At 37.2% G+C, this 18446-nt stretch overlaps 1 protein-coding gene across 8 annotated transcripts; it reads left to right on the forward strand.

Moving 5' to 3' along the window:
* Nucleotides 1-37: 37 nt before the first annotated feature.
* On the forward strand, nt 38-17410 carry PHOSPHO2 (phosphatase, orphan 2). 8 transcript variants are annotated; one of them, XM_025934850.2, is made up of 4 exons: nt 60-328; nt 886-919; nt 5784-5833; nt 6045-6807. In XM_025934850.2, exon 4 carries the CDS (start codon nt 6071-6073, stop codon nt 6794-6796), a length of 726 nt encoding a protein of 241 aa, XP_025790635.1. In that variant the 5' UTR covers nt 60-328; nt 886-919; nt 5784-5833; nt 6045-6070; the 3' UTR covers nt 6797-6807. The 8 variants fall into 8 exon arrangements, with proteins under 8 accessions (XP_086574975.1, XP_086574976.1, XP_086574974.1 ...); XM_086718846.1 differs by having other exon boundaries at nt 60-295; XM_086718849.1 differs by lacking the exons at nt 5784-5833; nt 6045-6807 and adding an exon at nt 16756-17410 and having other exon boundaries at nt 38-295.
* The last annotated feature ends 1036 nt before the right edge of the window (nt 17411-18446 follow it).

Below are 18446 nucleotides of genomic sequence, written 5' to 3' on the forward strand. Positions count from 1 at the left end.
AACGCCGCCGGAAGTGACGAGGGCGCCACCGAGGAATGGTGAACGCACTGCAGTCCGCCTTGGGGCTAGCGAACCCCGGATGCGCCTGCGCAGGAAGTCGAGGCTCAGCGTGCGGGTGGGGTGCCCCTCGCGGGCAGGCACAGGAACAAGGTCGGAGGGCAGAGTCCGCGGAAGCGGCTCGGAGGCCAGGACGGCTGCCGACGTCTGGGTTGGCGAGGAGCCCTGGGGACCCGGCCCGGCCGGGTGCTCCCAGCCTCATCCAACGCGATCCTCACGGGAGATGACCCCCAACGAGGTGCCTGCACCTACGTTCGGGGCGGGCCGGCAGGTGTGTGGGAGAGCGAGGCCTATGCTTGGTGTGTGCGGCCCACCGATCTCCTCGCGGGTGGAAGGTGGAGGGCAAAGGCCTCCCTTCCAGAAAAACCCAGAGATTAATTGACAGAAAATCTGTTTGTAAAGACTTTGGCTTCTAAGCCATGATCCGAGCTAGATGAAGCTTATATTTAAAAAAAAATTAAAAAAAAAAAAAAGGAATGTTAAAACTTGGATGTTGTGCCGGAACATTGATATTAGGATCTTTAAGATCCTTCAAATTGCTTAGTAAATACAATGCATTTTTTAGTAAATACAATACAATTCAATGTAAATTGAATGCATTTGTGGGACCAGCCAGACCACTAAGGGCACAAAAATCTGTTAAGAGTGGATGCAGGCTTGTTTTCAGAAGATCCTTTTCTGACACATCGAGGTACAAATGATATCATTATAAGCTAGTTGGCTAGGACACCTACACATTAGGCACCAAAGTAGAGTCACTCAAAGTGAAAGGAGGTAAGATTTTTAATCATTAAGGTTCTAACACATAGTTGTCCTATTTTTCTTCAGGTTTTCTATCAGAGGTACCACCATAATAATGCTGGTAAGTATGAAAAGATTAATAAAATATTTGTTGACAGAAACTAGTTTTTGCACATACAGCGTTGGTGGCGGTGGTTTTTTTGGAAGCATAGTTGTAAAAATGTCAAGAACTTGGAAGAGTCAGAGATTTTATCCTGCTTGCGCGCTAACAACTTAGCCTGCGACAGTTTTGTAGAAGACATAGACCCCTAGAGCACAGATGAATTACTTACAGCGGTGGCAGTAGCCAGAATATTAGCACTGTTGCCCCACTTGCCACAGGGTGATGCAAAGAGGCAGAAATCGCCTGCACTTGGAGTGTGTTGCATTACAGGACCAGAACCCTGAGCTTAGGGAACCATAATGTTTATTATAGTGAACATTAAGCATGCCTTTCAGTATATATGCATTTTTGACAGCACAGCCCAGAGCATAGAGTGCTGAATGCCTTGCTTGTAAGGCATCTAGAAACAGTGGAGACCCATAGAGAATTGCCTCCGAACAAAAATTCTCTGGAATTTTAACTCAATAGGTTACAGAAAGTATTGAATCATATAAAATTTAGTGTCAGTAATTTGCCTGTTTGACATGATAGTCTGATATCATTTGACTTCCTACCCCTAGTTCAACTAACTCATGGATGTTTATAGCTAAGTCTATCTAGAGTTAGTTACTTATCTGCTGACCTCCACTCTTTTGTTGTTGTTGTTATGAAATTAAGGTATTATTTGCACTCTGATATGAAACAGTTTAAATTATTCTGGGGACAAAATTATTACAAAACCAGTGTAGAAAAAGAATGCACTGAAGTTGAGGCACCCATGATCTTACCATTGTACACATAGGCTTTTTTAACTTTTTTAAACAAAAATGGGACTATACTACTGTATACACTGTTTAGTGACTTGTTTAATTTGAACTGAACATCTTAGCTTTTACTGGCTAAATTAATACTCCATTATCTGGCTATCATATCTTATTTAAGCAGTCCCCAATTCTCAGATATCTGTGTAGTTTCCAGTTTTCATTATTGTTAAAGACACATAGGCTATTGTTAATCACTGGAAACATTGCAGATATACCAAATATATCCTGTTCATGCTTTTGGAGAGAATAATCAATAACTGCCTTTGGAATTTTAACATTGTATTCAAAATAGATTCATATTCTTTTTTTTTTTTAATTTTTTAATGTTTATTATTTTTGAGAGACAGACAGACAGAACATAAGTGGGGAGGGGCAGAGAGAGAGGGAGACAGAATCTGAAGCAGGCTCCAGGGCTCGAATCCACGAACCTTGAGATCATGACCTGAACAAAGTCAGATGCTTAACTGACTGAACCACCCAGGAGCCCCAAAATAGATTCACATTCTTAAAACTAAATTTTGGTGCACATCCTTAAGTTTTGGAGACATTTCTATTAAAGTATAGCACTAATCTTTGAAAGTTTATTGAAACAGAATGTGGTACTTGTCTATTATTTAACAAGTAAAAAGAAATGATGAAATCTGGAAATCTCAGCATAATCAGCCTAACAATTGTGTTTATATCCACTGGATAAAAATCTATATTCATATAACATTTCCTGTTTTATATTTAAGGTTTTTGTTTAATCAAAATTTTGTTTCTCCTATTTCTAATAGGTGACTTTCTGATATAAGAGAAAACAGTATAGTTAGAAAACATAAATTTAAAAATACCTTAAATACTTTTATTAATTTTAGGAGTTAAGAAGTCTTTGTTTTTTGCTCCAAACCAGAAGACTTTGTTCCCTGCATATAGAGTAGGGGTACTGTTGGTTAGAAACTGGCTGGTGTTTAAAACTGAAGATTGTCATGACTATTTAACCTAAGCTCTATTCTGAACTAAAATTAATTGTCTTGGAAATACTAAGTCAAGTAAGTATTTTTAATAAAAGTTTATGTTGAGTGGTGACAAGAAACTAATAGAGGGGCTCCTGGATGGCTCAGTCAGTTAAGTGTCTGACTTTAGCTAAGGTCATGATCTCACAGTTTGCGGGTTCAAGCCCTGTGTCAGGCCCTGCACTGACAGTGCAAAGCCTGCTTAGGATTCTGTCTCTCCCTCTCTCTGCCCCTCCCTGACTTGTGCTTTCTCTTTCTCTCAGAATAAATAAATAAACTTAAAAAAAAAAAAAAACAACTAATAGAAAAAGATCTGAAATTAAGAAAAGTACACCTTCAGGTAGAAATTAATAGTCAACAGCAGAACTATGTTAACTTCAAGTTTATGATATATCTTATTACTTTGAGGTTAATAGTTCAGGAATTTAGGTTACTTGTGGCTGATTAAATCTAGGCTTGAGACAGTTTTCAACCAATGAGTTACATTTGAATATTTTTAAAAGTTATAAACTCAGAATGCTTGAAAAGCATGTTTAATTTAAAGTGTGCCTGGAGTGTAGTACTAATGTGTTTGTCCACTCTGCCTTATTGCTGATTATTATGTTGTTTTGTGAGAGAGTGAATTCTGCACTTAAATCCCTGGCAGCCAATCAGAGATACCTGGATTAGATATTTAGAGATACAAGGATCCAGAGTATCAGAATATTATATACTGTCTAAATTTAAACACAACAGGAGATACCCTTCTAGGTTAGTTGTTCTCCAGATACCCTAAATTGAGAGACAGAATACTTACTCCTGTTTGAGCCAACAAGCTCTATTCTCAATTTTACCTACTAGATATCTATTGTTATAAGCCAGAGAATATATGTGGTTAAATGCCATGTTTTCCATTAAAAAAAGATTTTTTTTTTTAAGTTTTTATTTATTTTGAGAGAGAGAGCAAGCAGGGTAGGGGCAGAGAGGGAAGGGAGAGAGACAATCCCAAGCAGGCTCCACACTGCCAGCACAGAGCCTGATGCGGGGCTCAAACTCACCAACCATAAGATCATGACCTGAGCCTAAATCAAGAATTGGACACTTAACTGACTGAGCCACCCAGGTGCCCCCATGTTGTCCGTTTCTAATTTATCTCTTCTTTTTCTTATTGCTGGGGTTCTTCACTTTTCTTTTTAGGATTTTTTTTTTTTTTTTTAATTTTTTAAATTTTTACTTATTTTTGAGACAGAGAGAGACAGAACAGGGGAGGGTCAGAGAGAGAGGGAGACACAGAATCTGAAGCAGGCTCCAGGCTCCGAGCTGTCAGCACAAAGCCCGACACGGGGCTCGAGCTCACAAACCTTGAGATCGTGACCTGAGCCGAAGTCAGACGCTTAACCGACTGAGCCACCCAGGTGCCCCTCTTTTTAGGATTTCTTGTTAAAACCTCAGAATGGTCATAGATGTGGTATTAGGGTTAGTGTGTACTTTGAGACTAATGAATGTTTTCATGTAATTAAGCATCTTTTTGTCAAAATGATCTATCTAGTATTTATTTTTAAACTGATTGATAAGAGGGGTCCCTGGCTGGCTCCGTCAGAGGAGCATGTGACTCTTGATCTTGGGGTTATGAGGTTGAGCCCCATGTTGGATGTAGAGATTACAAAAAATAATCTGAAAAATTAAATTTGAAAAATTAAAAAACAGTGGGGCCTGGTTGGCTCAGTCGGTTAAGTGTCCGACTTTTGCTCAGGTCATGATCTTACAGTCAGTGATTTCGAGTCCCCCACTCACACTCTGTCTCTCTCTCTCTCAAAAATAAATGAACATTAAAAAAATTTTTTTTAAAAAGAATTTTTTTAATGTTTATTAATTTTTGAGAGAGAGAGAGAGAGAGACAGAGTGTAAGCAGGAGAGGGGCAGAGAGAGAGGGAGACACCAAATCTGAAGCAGGCTCCAGGCTCCGAGCTGTCAGCACAGAGCCCCCTGTGGGGCTCGAACTCATGACCTGTGAGATCACGACTCAAGCCAAAGTCGGACACGCAACCAACTGAGCCACCCATATGCCGCAACATTAAAAAATTTCTTTAAAAAATATTTAAAATTTGTAAAAATAAACTGATTATTTTTACATTAGAGTATGGTACTTTAAGCATGAACTAGAGTGTCAAGCAGACCTGAGTCCAAATTCTAGCTCTTCCACTTAACTAATACTTAACCAACTTAACTAACACTTAGGCTTCAGTTTATATGTCTCTAAGATGAAGTTAATTTCTACTTAATAGGGTGATGAAATTAAGTGAGATGATGAAATTGTGAAGTTCTTAGTCCAGGGCCTGGTGTATTGTGGTATCTTTAAAAATATTAGTAACACTGAAAAATTTGTTGTTGTTGTTTACACTAATTGTAGCTTCTCTTGGGTATTCTTTATAACTGTCTTTTTTACATAATTTTTATATATACTGTCTGTTGACCAGTTTAGTTTTTCCTTTTCTCTTGAGATTTATAATTAATGACCTTCAGTGTCATTTAATGAAAACAGAGAATTAAGTAATTGTCATATCATAAGCAATGTGATTTTTCACATTTACCCAGATTATTTGGTACTCTGGAACTAAACTATCTAAAGACAATATAAATAAATGTGAAAATTGTTAACAAAAGTTACCTCTAGTCTGGAAGAATGGAATTCTCCCAAGTTTAAGTAATTTGTTTAGAATTCAAGCACAGCATCAAGCAACCATTTAGTTATAACACTGGCATTTATGACTTCAAGCTAAATACGTTTTTTAGGAAAATTATTCACATTTTTGCAAGATTTCATAAGTTAAATTTGGTCAGAATTTTTGTCAGTATACAGAGAATTTATATTATACATGATGTGTTAATATGAGGATTACTGTAAATATTTCAAACTAATTTGTGATTGATAATTTAAAGACAATAAGAGTGATTAGCCTACTTATTTTCTGTCTTAAAATTTTTCTAAATTAGACTGTAAGAGAGTAATTATTTCATTATTCCTCTCATTGGCTTACTCTGTAGTTTAATTCTGAGTGCTCAAAGAAGCATCCCCACAGAAACACAATAATACTGTGAGTATCCTTTTAGATAATCTGTTTCCATTTACCTAAAATACATATGAATTTTACTTCTTCGGGAAAAGTGCTTAAATGATGGTCTTAAAATGCGTAATCATTTTAACTTGTTTATTAGAACCTGTGTTTTAGCAGGTTAACAGTAATGTTTGTTAATAGCTAAATATGTAAATAGTATGTTTAGGAAATAATATTTCTTCTTTTTCAGGATAACCCAAATTTGCTTTTGGAACCATGAAAATTTTGCTCGTTTTTGACTTTGACAATACAATCATAGATGATAATAGTGACACCTGGATTGTACAGTGTGCTCCAGAGAAAAAGCTTCCTATTGAACTACGAGATTCTTATGAAAAAGGATTTTGGACAGAATTTATGGGCAGAGTCTTTAAGTATTTGGGAGATGAAGGTGTAAGAGAAGATGAAATGAAAAGAGCAGTGACATCAATGCCGTTCACTCTGGGGATGGTAGAACTTTTGAACTTTATAAGGAAGAACAAGGATAAATTTGACTGCATCATTATTTCAGATTCAAATTCAGTCTTCATAGATTGGGTTTTAGAAGCTACCGGTTTTCATGATGTATTTGATAAAGTGTTTACAAATCCAGCAGCTTTTGATAGCAATGGTCATCTCACTGTGGAAAATTACCATGCTCATTCTTGCAGTAGGTGCCCAAAAAATCTTTGCAAAAACGTAGTTTTGGTAGAATTTATAGATAAACAGTCACAGCAGGGAGTGAATTATACACGAATTGTTTATATAGGTGATGGTGGAAATGATGTCTGTCCAGTAACTTTTTTAAAGAAGAGTGATGTTGCCATGCCACGGAAAGGATATACTTTACAGAAAACTCTTTCCAGGATGTCTCAAAATCTTGAACCCATGGAATCTTCTGTTGTAGTTTGGTCTTCAGGTGTTGAAATAATTTCTCACTTACAATTTCTAATAAAGGAGTAATATACGAACAATTGAAATGTGTATCAGTTAAGGTTGGGTACAGCAGCATAAAACTAAAACCTCAAATACCAGTGGCTTTAAAAGATTTTTTTTCCCTCTCACTTAAAAAAATTTCAGAGGTAAGTATCACAAGGCTGCTGTGGTGCTCTACCAACCTCAGCATTTGGCTCCTATCTCATGTTTCAAGATTGCTGTTCGAGCTCTGTCCCTTGCATCAACACGTAGCCAGCAAGGAGGAGGGCAGTGAGTGAGAAGTTTGTACCCTTACTTTTCTTTGGCCGGAACTGAGTCACAGTGCTCCAGCCTAACTGCGAGAAAGGATGAAAAATGTATTATTCCGGATGACCATGTGCCTGGGGAAAATTGGGGAAAAGAGAAGTACAGAATTGAGGTAGGTGTAATTGGTGTCTCTACTACTGGTGGTTGATAGATTGTATTTTTTAATTTATTTCCAGAGGGAGTAAGTAGTCATATATTTTACTTTATTAGATACTTACTTCAAAAGCATGTCCAGTCGTTACAGAACTTAAAAATAAGCCTGATACCTTATTCCTATAAGAATAAAAGGCTCCTGGGGCGCCTGGGTGGCTCAGTCAGTTGAGCGTCCGACTTCAGCTCAGATCATGATCTCACGGTTTGTGAGTTCGAGCCCCGCATCGGGCTCTGTGCTGACAGCTCGGAGCCTGGAGCCTGCTTCCAATTCTGTGTCTCCCTCTGTCCCTCTCCCCGCATGCTCTGTCTCTTTCTCTCAAAAATAAATAAACGTTAAAAAAAATAATAAAAGGCTCCCAAATGTATATAATGTCTTACTCCCAATTCAGTATTTTAAAGATAGGGATGTAGTATCTGTTGCCCAAGTTTTCATCAATCTCAGATTTTCTTTTGAAATGAAATAACGTTCTTCATATATTTTAAATTTATATCCGCATCACAGACTATAACTCCAGTATGCTGGTTTGGTCACTATGTTATTTCTATTTAGCAATTTAGTCTTTGTAGAGAGAGGCATGGGTAGCAGGCAGAGAGAAAGAGAGAGAGAGAGAATCCCAAGAAGCCTCCACTATCAGCGCAGAACCTGATGCTGGGCTTGATCTCAAGACTATGAGATTATGACCTGAGCTGAAATCAAGAGTCAGACGCTTAACTGACTGAGCCACCCAGACACCCTGTCATTTTTATTTTTTAATTGAAGTTAACTTGATACTGTGTTGCATTAGTTTCAAGTGTACAACATAGTGGACAAGTTTATATGTCACATATTTATAAATCAGGCTGTGCTCACCACAAGTGTAACTCCCAACTGTCCCCATGCAAGGCTTTTACAATACTGTTGACTATATTCCCTATACTAAGTATAGGGAATATATATATTCCCTTGTGACTCATCCTTGTGACTTACTCATTCCGTAACTAGAAGCCTGTATCTCCCACTCCACTTCATCCATTTTCCCTTCCCCACCATGCCCCCGTGGCAACCATGAGTTTGTTCTCTATATTTATGGGATATTAAAGGGTCTGTTTCTGCCTTGTTTTATTTTTCAAATTCCACATGTAAGTGAAATCATATGGTATATGTCTTTCTTTATCTGACTTATTTCACTTAGCATAATACCCTCTAGGTCCATCCATGTTGTTGCAAATGGTAAGCTCTCATTCTCTTTTTTATGGCTGAGTGATATTACAGTATGTGTACACATCACATCTTTTTTTTTTTTAATGTTTATTATTTATTTTTGAGAGAGAAACAGAATGCAAGCAGGGCAGAGGCAGAGAGAGAGGGAGACACAGAATCCAAAGCAGGCTCCAGGCTCCGAGCTGTCAGCACAGAGCCCAACACGGGGCTTGAACCCATGAACCATGAGATCATGACCTGAGCCGAAGTCGGACACTTATCCGACTGAGCCACCCAGGTGCCCCAGTGTCTTCTTTGTCCATTCATCTGTTGGTGGATACTTAGGTTGCTTCCATATCTTGGCTATTATAAATAATGCTTCAATAAACATAGGGGTGCATATATCTTTTCAAATAATGTTATTGTTTTCTTTGGGTAAATACTCAGTAAGTGGAATGAATTACTGGATCATATAGTATTTATATTTTTCTTTTTAAAATAAACCTCCATACTGTTTTCCATGGTGGCTGTACCAGTTTCTATTCCCACCAGCAGTGCATGTGTGTTCCTTTTTCCCCACATCCTCACCAACACTTATTATTTCATGTCTTTCTGTTACTAGCCATTCTGACAGGTGTAAGGTGGTATTTGCTTATAGTTTTGATTTGCATTTCCCTGATGATTAGTGATGTTCATCATCTTTTCATGTGTCTCTTAGCCATCTGTATGTCTTCTTTGGAAAAATGTCTCTTCGGGTCCTCTACCGATTTTTTTTTCTGCCCATTTTTAAAAAATTAGATTGTTTCTTTGGTGTTGAATTGTGTACGTTATTTATATATGTTGGAAATTAACCCCTTATTAGATATATCATTTGCAAGTATCTTCTCCCATTCAGTAGGTTGCCTTTTTGTTTTGTTGATCGTTCTCTTTGCTGTGCAAAAGCTTTTTATTTCTGTGTAGTCCTAGTAGTTTATTTTAGCTTTTGTTTCCTTTGCCTGAGGAGATATATCCAGAAAAATGTTGTGAAGGCCTATGTCAAAGCAATTCCTGCCTGACCTTTCTTCTAGGAGTTTTATGGTTTCAAGTCTCACATTTAGGTCTTTAATCCATTTTGAATTTTTTTTGTGTGTGTATGGTATAAAAAAGTGGTCTGGTGTATTATTTTGCATGTAGCTGCCCAATTTTCCCAGTACCATTTATTAAAGAGACTATGGTGTTTTCTCCATTGTATAATTTTTGCTCTTTTATTGAAGATTAATTGGGGACATAATTGTATGTTTATTTCTGGACTCCATTCTGTTCCACTGATCTATATGTCTGTTTTTGTACCAGTACCATTTGATTATTATAGTTTTGTGGTAGATCTTGAAATCTGGGATTGTGATACTTCCAGCTTTGTTCTTTCTCAAGATTAGCAATGCAGACTTGAGTGATACAATATATAATAGTATGAATACTCAGCATTTATGAGACTTTCATACGAGGATATTAGCAAAACATCAACTGCACTGAAAGTTTTGTAATTCTATGCTGATTTCTAGGCTCTCATGTTTTAGGCATAAATTTCCATTATGTAATAATAGCAAAATTGTCTTTTCATTATGGAGGGCACCAGAAATAGAGATTTTTCAATATAATTTAATGGGAAAAATTGGTACCATCTATTTTTTTCTAGGTTGAAAAAGTAAATCTTTGCTTTAAATTAATAAGTTAGATTATGTCTAAGCACATTTACTTGTAAGTAATTGAGTAAAGAAATGAAATGAGATTATCTAGGATATTTAGAGCTCCCAGGGGCTTGGCAGAAGCAAATCTAAATTCCCTCAAAAGGAAATTAATATCCTAAATATGGTACCTAGACTCTAAGGTGGCCTCCCATGATCCCTGTATCCCAGTAGTCCGTGTGTGTGTGTGTGTGTGTGTGTGTGTGTGTGTGTGTGTGTGTCTTTGTGGAGGAGGTGATCTATGATTTGCTTCTAGTCAGTGGAATACCACAAAAATGATGCAATGTGCGTGATAATGTGGCATGATGATATTATATCAGATTGTGATGCCCATGTTGTTAAGAAATTCTCCCCTTTGATTTTAAAGAAGCAAGCTGCCATGTTGTGAACAGGACATCAGAGAGGGCCACCTGGCAAGCAATTGAAGGTGGCCTCTAGCCAAGAGCAAGAAGTAAGCCACTGGTCCAGTAGTCTGCAGGGAACTGCATGATGCAATTATGTGAGCTTGGAAGTGGATCCTTTCCTAGTGGAACCTCAGCTGAGATCACAGCTCAGGGTGACACCTCGATTTGGTTTTGTGAGACCCTGGAACAGAGCATTTTGTGGAGCTGTTTGGACTCATGACCCATAGAACGTATGAGATAATAAATATATTTTATTTAAGATGTTAAATTTGTGGTAATACTGTTATGCGGTCATAGAAAATTAACACAGTAGGCCTCAAAATAAATCTGTAAATAGTTTTGCAAGTACCTTATGGGATATACAATGAAAAGTAGCCATACCAAAAGACAAGAACAAACACCAGCAGAAGCTTCCATTTAAACAGATCTGCAGGACCTCTAGATGTTAGCATGTTCACACACAAGCTATAGAGTGTTTTGGCAAAGAATTAAAAATTACACAATATGGAAATACTAGAACTGGAAATTACTATGACTGAAGTTAGAGTCTTGGTGGATGAATTGACAACAGAACAGGCATATCTGAAGAGAGAATTAGTGAGCAAGCACAAGTTAGAAGAAAATATCCAGAATGGTGCAGAGAGAGACAAAACAATGAAAATACAGAAGAGAAGTTAAGAGATATGGAAGATAAATAAGGTCTAACCTAGGAAATTGGTGTCCTAGAAAGAGAGGAGAAAGAAAATGAAATATGCAGTATTTTAAGAGATAATGATGGAGAACTTAAAAAAAATTTTGAAAAGATAATGATGGAGAACTTTACAAAGTTGATAAGCAACATCAAATTAAATTAAAAAGTATTTATGAACCCCAAACAGGATAAATAAAAGGAAAAACCACATGGAATCACATTGTAAAACTACTGACAATCAAAGATGGAAAAAGCATAAAATGATCAGAGAAAAAATTGACTTTGAAAGGAGCAGCAATCAAACTAATAGCTGGCATTATTTCTTTCTTAAATGTTTGATACAATTCAAAATCGAAGCCATCCAGGCCTGGAGTTTTCTTTTTTGGCAGATTTTTGACTACTAATCCAGTTTCTTTAATAGATAGAGGACTATTCAGCTTATATAGTTTTTCTTGAGTAAACTTTGGTAGTTTGTTGACTATTGTTTCATAGCAAATTACCTCAAAATTTAACAGCTTAAAAATAAGCATTATCTCAGTTTCTCTGGGTCAGGAATTCAGGAGCACTCAACTGGGTTGTTGAGGATCTTTAATGGGTCAAGATGTTGGCTAAGGTTGTAGTCAGGGAAGTTGGACTAAGGCTGTAGGATCTGCTTGCAAGGTGGCTTTTGGCAGGAGGCTGCAGTTCCTCGCTGCTTGTTATCAGGAAGTCTCAATTTATTACTGGTTGCTGGCAAGAGGCCTCAATTTCCAACCACTTGGGCCTTTCCAAAGAGCTGCTTGAGTGTCCTAAAGACGTGGTTTCCTGCCAAGTGAGTGACCCAAGAGAGAGGGCAGAGAGGAAACCACAATGCCTTTTTTGACCTAGTCTGAAAAATCAAACACCATCACTTCTACCTTATTCTATGTATTAAAACAAAACACTAAGTTAAGCGCACACTCAAAGGGAGGGGGATCAGACTCCACCTTTGAAGGTGGAGTTAAAGAATGTTTGATATACTTTAAAACCACCATAATGTCTCTCAATGACTTTGTCCATTTCATGTAAGTTGTGAAATTTAGGGACATACAGTATTTCATAATATTCCGTTATTGGCCCTTTAGAACACATGTGTATCTACTGTCTGGATTTTACCATTAACCTTTTACTCTGCTTGTTTTATCACATATCCATCCCTCTATCTAGCCATCTTTTTTTTTTTTTTTTAATTTTGCCTTTTTAACATAAACACTGTTCTTCCCCCTTTGATTTTTTGTTCCCCAGTGTATCAAACCTGTGCTATCTGGATCTGATTGGAACTCAAACTATACTCACTAGATGCCAGTGGCATCTCTCCCAACAACTTGTGATACCTAAAATGTGTCTAAACATTGCCAAATATCTCCTGAGGAATTAAATAATTCTTGTTAGAGAACTACTTACTTTATGCTTAAGAGGCAGTATCTTTTATTTGTGGAGCAAGTGAGGATATAGCAATTGTACATACTAAATATTGTTACTCTTTTGTTTATTTATTTTTGTAATTTTGTAAATTTTTATTTATTTTGAGAGAGTGTAGGGGAGGTGCAGAGAGAGAGAGAGAGAGAGAGGGAAGGGAGACAGAGAATCTGAAGCAGGCTCTGAGCTGTCAGCCTAGAACTGACACAGGGCTTGAACTGTGAGATCATGACCTGAGCTGAAGTTGGACACTTAACCAACTGAGCCATCCAGGCTCCCCAGAAACAAAATATTAATATAGGTATTTACTAACACAGAAATTCTTAGAAATGCCCAATGTTTATGGAAAATGTTACTTGGTAAAAAAATTAGTTTGTCTTATGTACTTAAATAATATTTCATTTGTGTATCTAAAAAACTAGTAAATAATATTTATAATTAAACTAAATATTATTTACCTCATAAGATTTTTATAATCAGTGCAAAATGGAAAACTTGCTCATTCACATATTTTTTCTACCACTCTAGTCATTTTCCGGATTGTGTTACATACCAAAACCACAATGCATTTCACAACCTGGTCCAAATAATATTTTATTATCCTCAGTTCAATATGAAAGATATTCTTTCAGATATCCATGAACAACTTAGCCCTCTCACACTTAAATCCAGAAAATGCTATTACACAATTTTGGAGGCTAAAAATACTTCATTCAACAAAAATTAATTTGGCACTTACTGTGTGCAGACAAAAACCTGTGGAAGTATAGGTTAAATTTCTTACAAAATAAGATACCCTTCCACAAATTTACAATTTGATTGAAAAGGTGGGACATATACATAAATAATTCGTAATACCAAAGTATGATTCATAAAGCAACTTAATAGCATAAACTAAAAGTACTTAGGTCAAGGAAGGACTAACTGACCATGTAGCACTTTGTTTTGCACTCATTGGCTAATTCTGATGTAAGAAAAGCTTTATGAAAGAGGTACCGTGGTCCACACCTTAAAAAATGGAAAGGAGGTGAGCCTGACTGGCTCAATCTGTAGAGCATGAGACTCTTGATCTTCAGGGTCATGAGTTCGAGCCCCACGTTGGGCATAGAGATTACTTTTTAAAAATCAAATGAGGGCACCTGGGTGGCTCAGTCAGTTAAGCGTCCAACTTCGGCTCAGCTTATGATCTGGTTTGTGAGTTTGAGCCCCACATCTGGCTCTGTGCTGACAGCTCAGAGCCTGGATCCTGCTTCAAATTCTGTGTCTCCTCTCTCTCTCTCTCTCTCTCTCTCTCTCTCTCTCTCTCTCTCTCTGCCTTTCCCCCACTCATGCTCTGTCTCTCTCTCAAAAATAAGTAAACATTAAAAAAAATTTAAAAAGTGAAACCTTTCAGACCATGCTGCAGGAGGACAGTGTCTACAGAATAAGTCATTTATGGAATTTCCTAAAGAACTATGGGCCCTTGAGCAAGTTTTTAAACAAAATTCTGGAAGTCTTCCTTTTAATCCATTCATGTTTTCATTTATACAACAAATATTTATTGAGCACGTGTTACATGCGGACATTGTTCTCGGATTACAGAAACGAACTGGAGATATAACTATGAACAAAACAGGCAAAAATCAGTGCTTTTCTGGAGCTTATATTCTAGTGGGAGAAATCACACAATAATCTGATAAATAAGCAAATAAATATATAGTATACGGTAATAGGTACTACGGATTAAAATAAAGCAGATAAGGGGAATAAGGAATAGCATGTGGAATAGGGAGACAATTTTAAATAGGTTGGTAGAAGAAGACCTCACTGGGAAGTTGATATTTGAGTAAAAACCTGATGGAAGTGAGCAAGCAGGTTACATGGTGGTAACTGGGAAAAGCAGTTGTAGGCAAAAGAAATAGCTACCAGTGAGGCCCTGAAGCAATGATGTTCCTAGTGAAGGCAGAAGGCACAGCTGGGCATGGGGGTCCAGGAGGCCGGTATAAGTAATTAGGCTTTTACTAAATGAGACAGAGAGTCTTTGGAGAGCTTTAATCTCTGATTTACTTAAGAGTATCAGTCTGTCTTGGTTTACTTGAGCCAATACTCTTACTCTTTTTTTTTTTTGGTTATAAGAATTGGGTTTCTGTTGCTTGTAATTGAAAATTTTTCTAGTTTATTTTTCTGTCTTGTGTTAATTGTATCTGGAATTTAGCTTTAACTGTGGCACCCAAAAACATATTCCCAATAAGCTGCTATCTTGTAAGTGACCCTCTCCCACATAGTAGTAGACTAGTTCCTGTTTTGAAGCGAGACCTGTGGTCTTTCATAAGTTTTTTGCACAAGCACCCCCCCAAACAACTGAAAAACTATACGCACTTCCACATTTTCAGGTTGATATTGAAAAGTTTTCATCATAAGCTTAAATATTTGCCGAGGTTGTCATTTCTAACATATTGTAAAGAATGACTTTTTTTTAATGTTATTTTTTATTTTTTACTTTTGAGACAGAGAGAGACAGAGCATGAACAGGGGAGGGGCAGAGAGAGAGGGAGAAACAGAATCGGAAATGGGCTCCAGGCTCTGAGCTGTCAGCGCAGAGCCCGACGCGGGGCTCGAACTCACGGACGGAGAGATCATGACCTGAGCCGAAGTCGAACGCTTAACCAACTGAGCCACCCAGGCACCCCAAGAATGACTTTTTAAAAAAAAAAAAAGATTTTATTTTTTTTATTATTTTTTTTTTTTTTATGTTTTTTTTTTTTTAATTTATTTTTGGGACAGAGAGAGACAGAGCATGAACGGGGGAGGGGCAGAGAGAGAGGGAGACACAGAATCGGAAACAGGCTCCAGGCTCTGAGCCATCAGCCCAGAGCCCGACGCGGGGCTCGAACTCACGGACCGCGAGATCGTGACCTGGCTGAAGTTGGACGCCCAACCGACTGCGCCACCCAGGCGCCCCAAAAAGATTTTATTTTTATGTAATCTCTACAACCAACATGGGGCTCAGATCCACAACCCCGAGATCAAGTCACATGCTGTACCTACTAAGCCAGCCAGGTGCCCCAAGAATGACTTTTTAATAGGTGGTTACATAACTTTTAAATCTATTTAATAAAAACTGCCTATATTAATTTGAAATTTACCATCATTCATTTAAAAATACATAAACAGAGGCCCCTGGGAGGCTCAGTCGATTAAGAGTCTGACTTCAGCTCAGGTCATGATCTCATGGTTCATTGGTTCGAGTCCCACATTGGGCTCTGTGCTGATAGCTCAGAGCCTGGAGCCTGCCTCAGATTCTGTGTCTCCCTCTGTCTCTGCCCCTCCCCGACTCACGATCTGTCTCTGTCTCTCAAAAATAAATAAACATTAAAACATTTTTTTAATTTAAAAATACATAAATAAGTTCTTTAACAGTGAAAATTTGTTTTCTTTTTCTTTTTAAATCTGAGTATAGTTGACACACAATGTTGGGTTAGTTTCAGGTGTACAGCATAGTGATTGGACAGGTTTATACAAATGTATACATTATGCTATGCTCACCACAAATGTAGCTACCATCTGTCACCACACAACCCTATTACAATACCATTGACTCGATTCCCTGTACCTTTTATTCAACAGTGGGAAATTTTTAATCTCATTCTTTTTTTCTTCTTGAGGCCATATTTCTGTTCCACTTTCCCCAGAAAATTGTTGTCCTACTGAAAATAAAGGCAGTCCTCATTTTACACAGTGGTGCAGGAACTAAAAATGTGCCAGATTACTGGGCAAAGTAATATTAATAATTAGTGGGAAAAATTTTAATTGTGACCTTAAAATATTCTTTTGTAAGAACATTAAAAACTGCTTTACTGTCAGTTACAAATATATAGGAAAATTAAAAACATAGTAAGATCAGTATTTACTTCGTACAGTGCAATTAGAAATATTGAGAATTAAAGTATTTCTTTGTAGAAAATATTATCTTGAGTAGTTTCAACAGTTCTTGCTTTCTTTTGTCATATAACTTAGAATACAGAGAGACCATCTTTCTATGCCCTAGTGAATTGTCATACTTTTTTCTAAGTTTGGATCAGTTTCCAACATTTTATCCTTTGCCTTGTCAGCATTATGAAGAATCTCCACGAGTTCCTGTAATATGAAGTTTTTTGCCAACATCACTTCTTCTGGGACATCCTCATTCCTTTTGTCAACAACCGCTTTCCTCACTTAAGTCCCTAAGTTTGCCTGCAGCAATTTCCACTGACTGTATATCTAGACTCTCTCGGATGGTGGCAGTGTTAACATACCCTTGGTCAGCTGTTTCTTCTAGTACTTCATTATGTTCTATTCAAATTTCACGTGTGGCATTATCCTTTTCAACTATTTGCTGAGTTTTCATTTTTATTAGCCAATGTCCTCTTTCAGTGATCTATTTTTGTAAAATAATACATTTGTCACTGGCAGATAACGAGGTAAAACAACCACAGGCTTTGCCGTCTGTGTGTCTTTGCTGCTTGAACTGAATAACAGATGCACAGTGACCAATCACCAACGACTTTGAAAGAAGAAATATGATTGGTCACTGATAATGATGCTCATCTGTTATTCATATAGTGACTTGTAGATTGAGGAGCTGGGGGCAAAATTTGTATTTTGTGCAGTTACAGTTAATATACCATAGTGATTGAAATTTGAACCCTGTTTAGGGGATTGGTGTATTTAAGCATGGTAAGTGAAATTCATGCATGTTGGGTCCATTTAAATAAAGAATTGTCTGTATATTTTTATACTTGAAATTTTTTTTTATTAATCACCTCTTAAATTTGCAACAAAAACGTACATAAATTAAAATTTAAACTATTTTATGTCCTGGATTCTTAAGTAGAAAAAAAATTATGGGCTGTTTAACATTACAATTATTATAATTGATCAAACAACATAAATGTGTTTAAATTAAAAGTAAAAATTTCAAAAATTATTTCAGTCTGATGAATTGGGCTATTTTCTTTTCATTAGACCATATATCATTGACTAAGTATTGCTTACTGTTGGAATGAGACAGAGTTTAGAATCAATGACATCCTTGTTTTTCATTTCTACAGATAAAATCCCTGAGAAAATGTGTTCACACAGACAAACAGATGGAAATGAGAGGAATTTTATTATAGCAGTGCCACTCATTTTGTGGATTCTTTCCAAGTTATTTGTCAAAAATGCTCTTTGACATTTGCTAAAAACAAGGAATTTGAAAACTTCTGACTTGCGAAAGTAGTTGTTACCCAGTCATTAGAACGTTCACTCTCTTATTTTCCAGGAGGCCTACCAAAAAGGCTTTGCCAGATTTATCAGCTTCTGGGCAGCCAATTACACACCTGTGTTGATTGTGTAGGTACAACTCCTAAGGACAGTGTTCACATTGCACTCTACTTGAGGGGAATGAGCTGGAATCGGTCAGTGCACAACTTTCACAGCTGTATGTGGTGGCCTTATAAATTATGCCTACTAAATAAGCGTCCGACTTCAGCTCAGGTCACGATCTCGTGGTCCGTGAGTTCAAGCCCCGCGTCGGGCTCTGGGCTGATGGCTCAGAGCCTGGAGCTTCCTTCTGATTCTGTGTCTCCCTCTCTCTCTGCCCCTCCCCCGTTCATGCTCTGTCTCTCTCTGTCTCAAAAATAAATAAAAAACGTTAAAAAATTAAAAAAAAATAAATTATACCTACTATTTACTTAGCAACTTATTTAATCCAGTATGCAAATGAAGTATGCAAAATTTCCTGTATATATCCATCATTTATACACATTGATAATGATATCAC

Source organism: Puma concolor, chromosome C1, assembly GCF_028749965.1.
Source record: "Puma concolor isolate L17-30 chromosome C1, mPumCon1.1.hap2, whole genome shotgun sequence".
NCBI classification, from domain to species: Eukaryota; Metazoa; Chordata; class Mammalia; order Carnivora; family Felidae; genus Puma; species Puma concolor.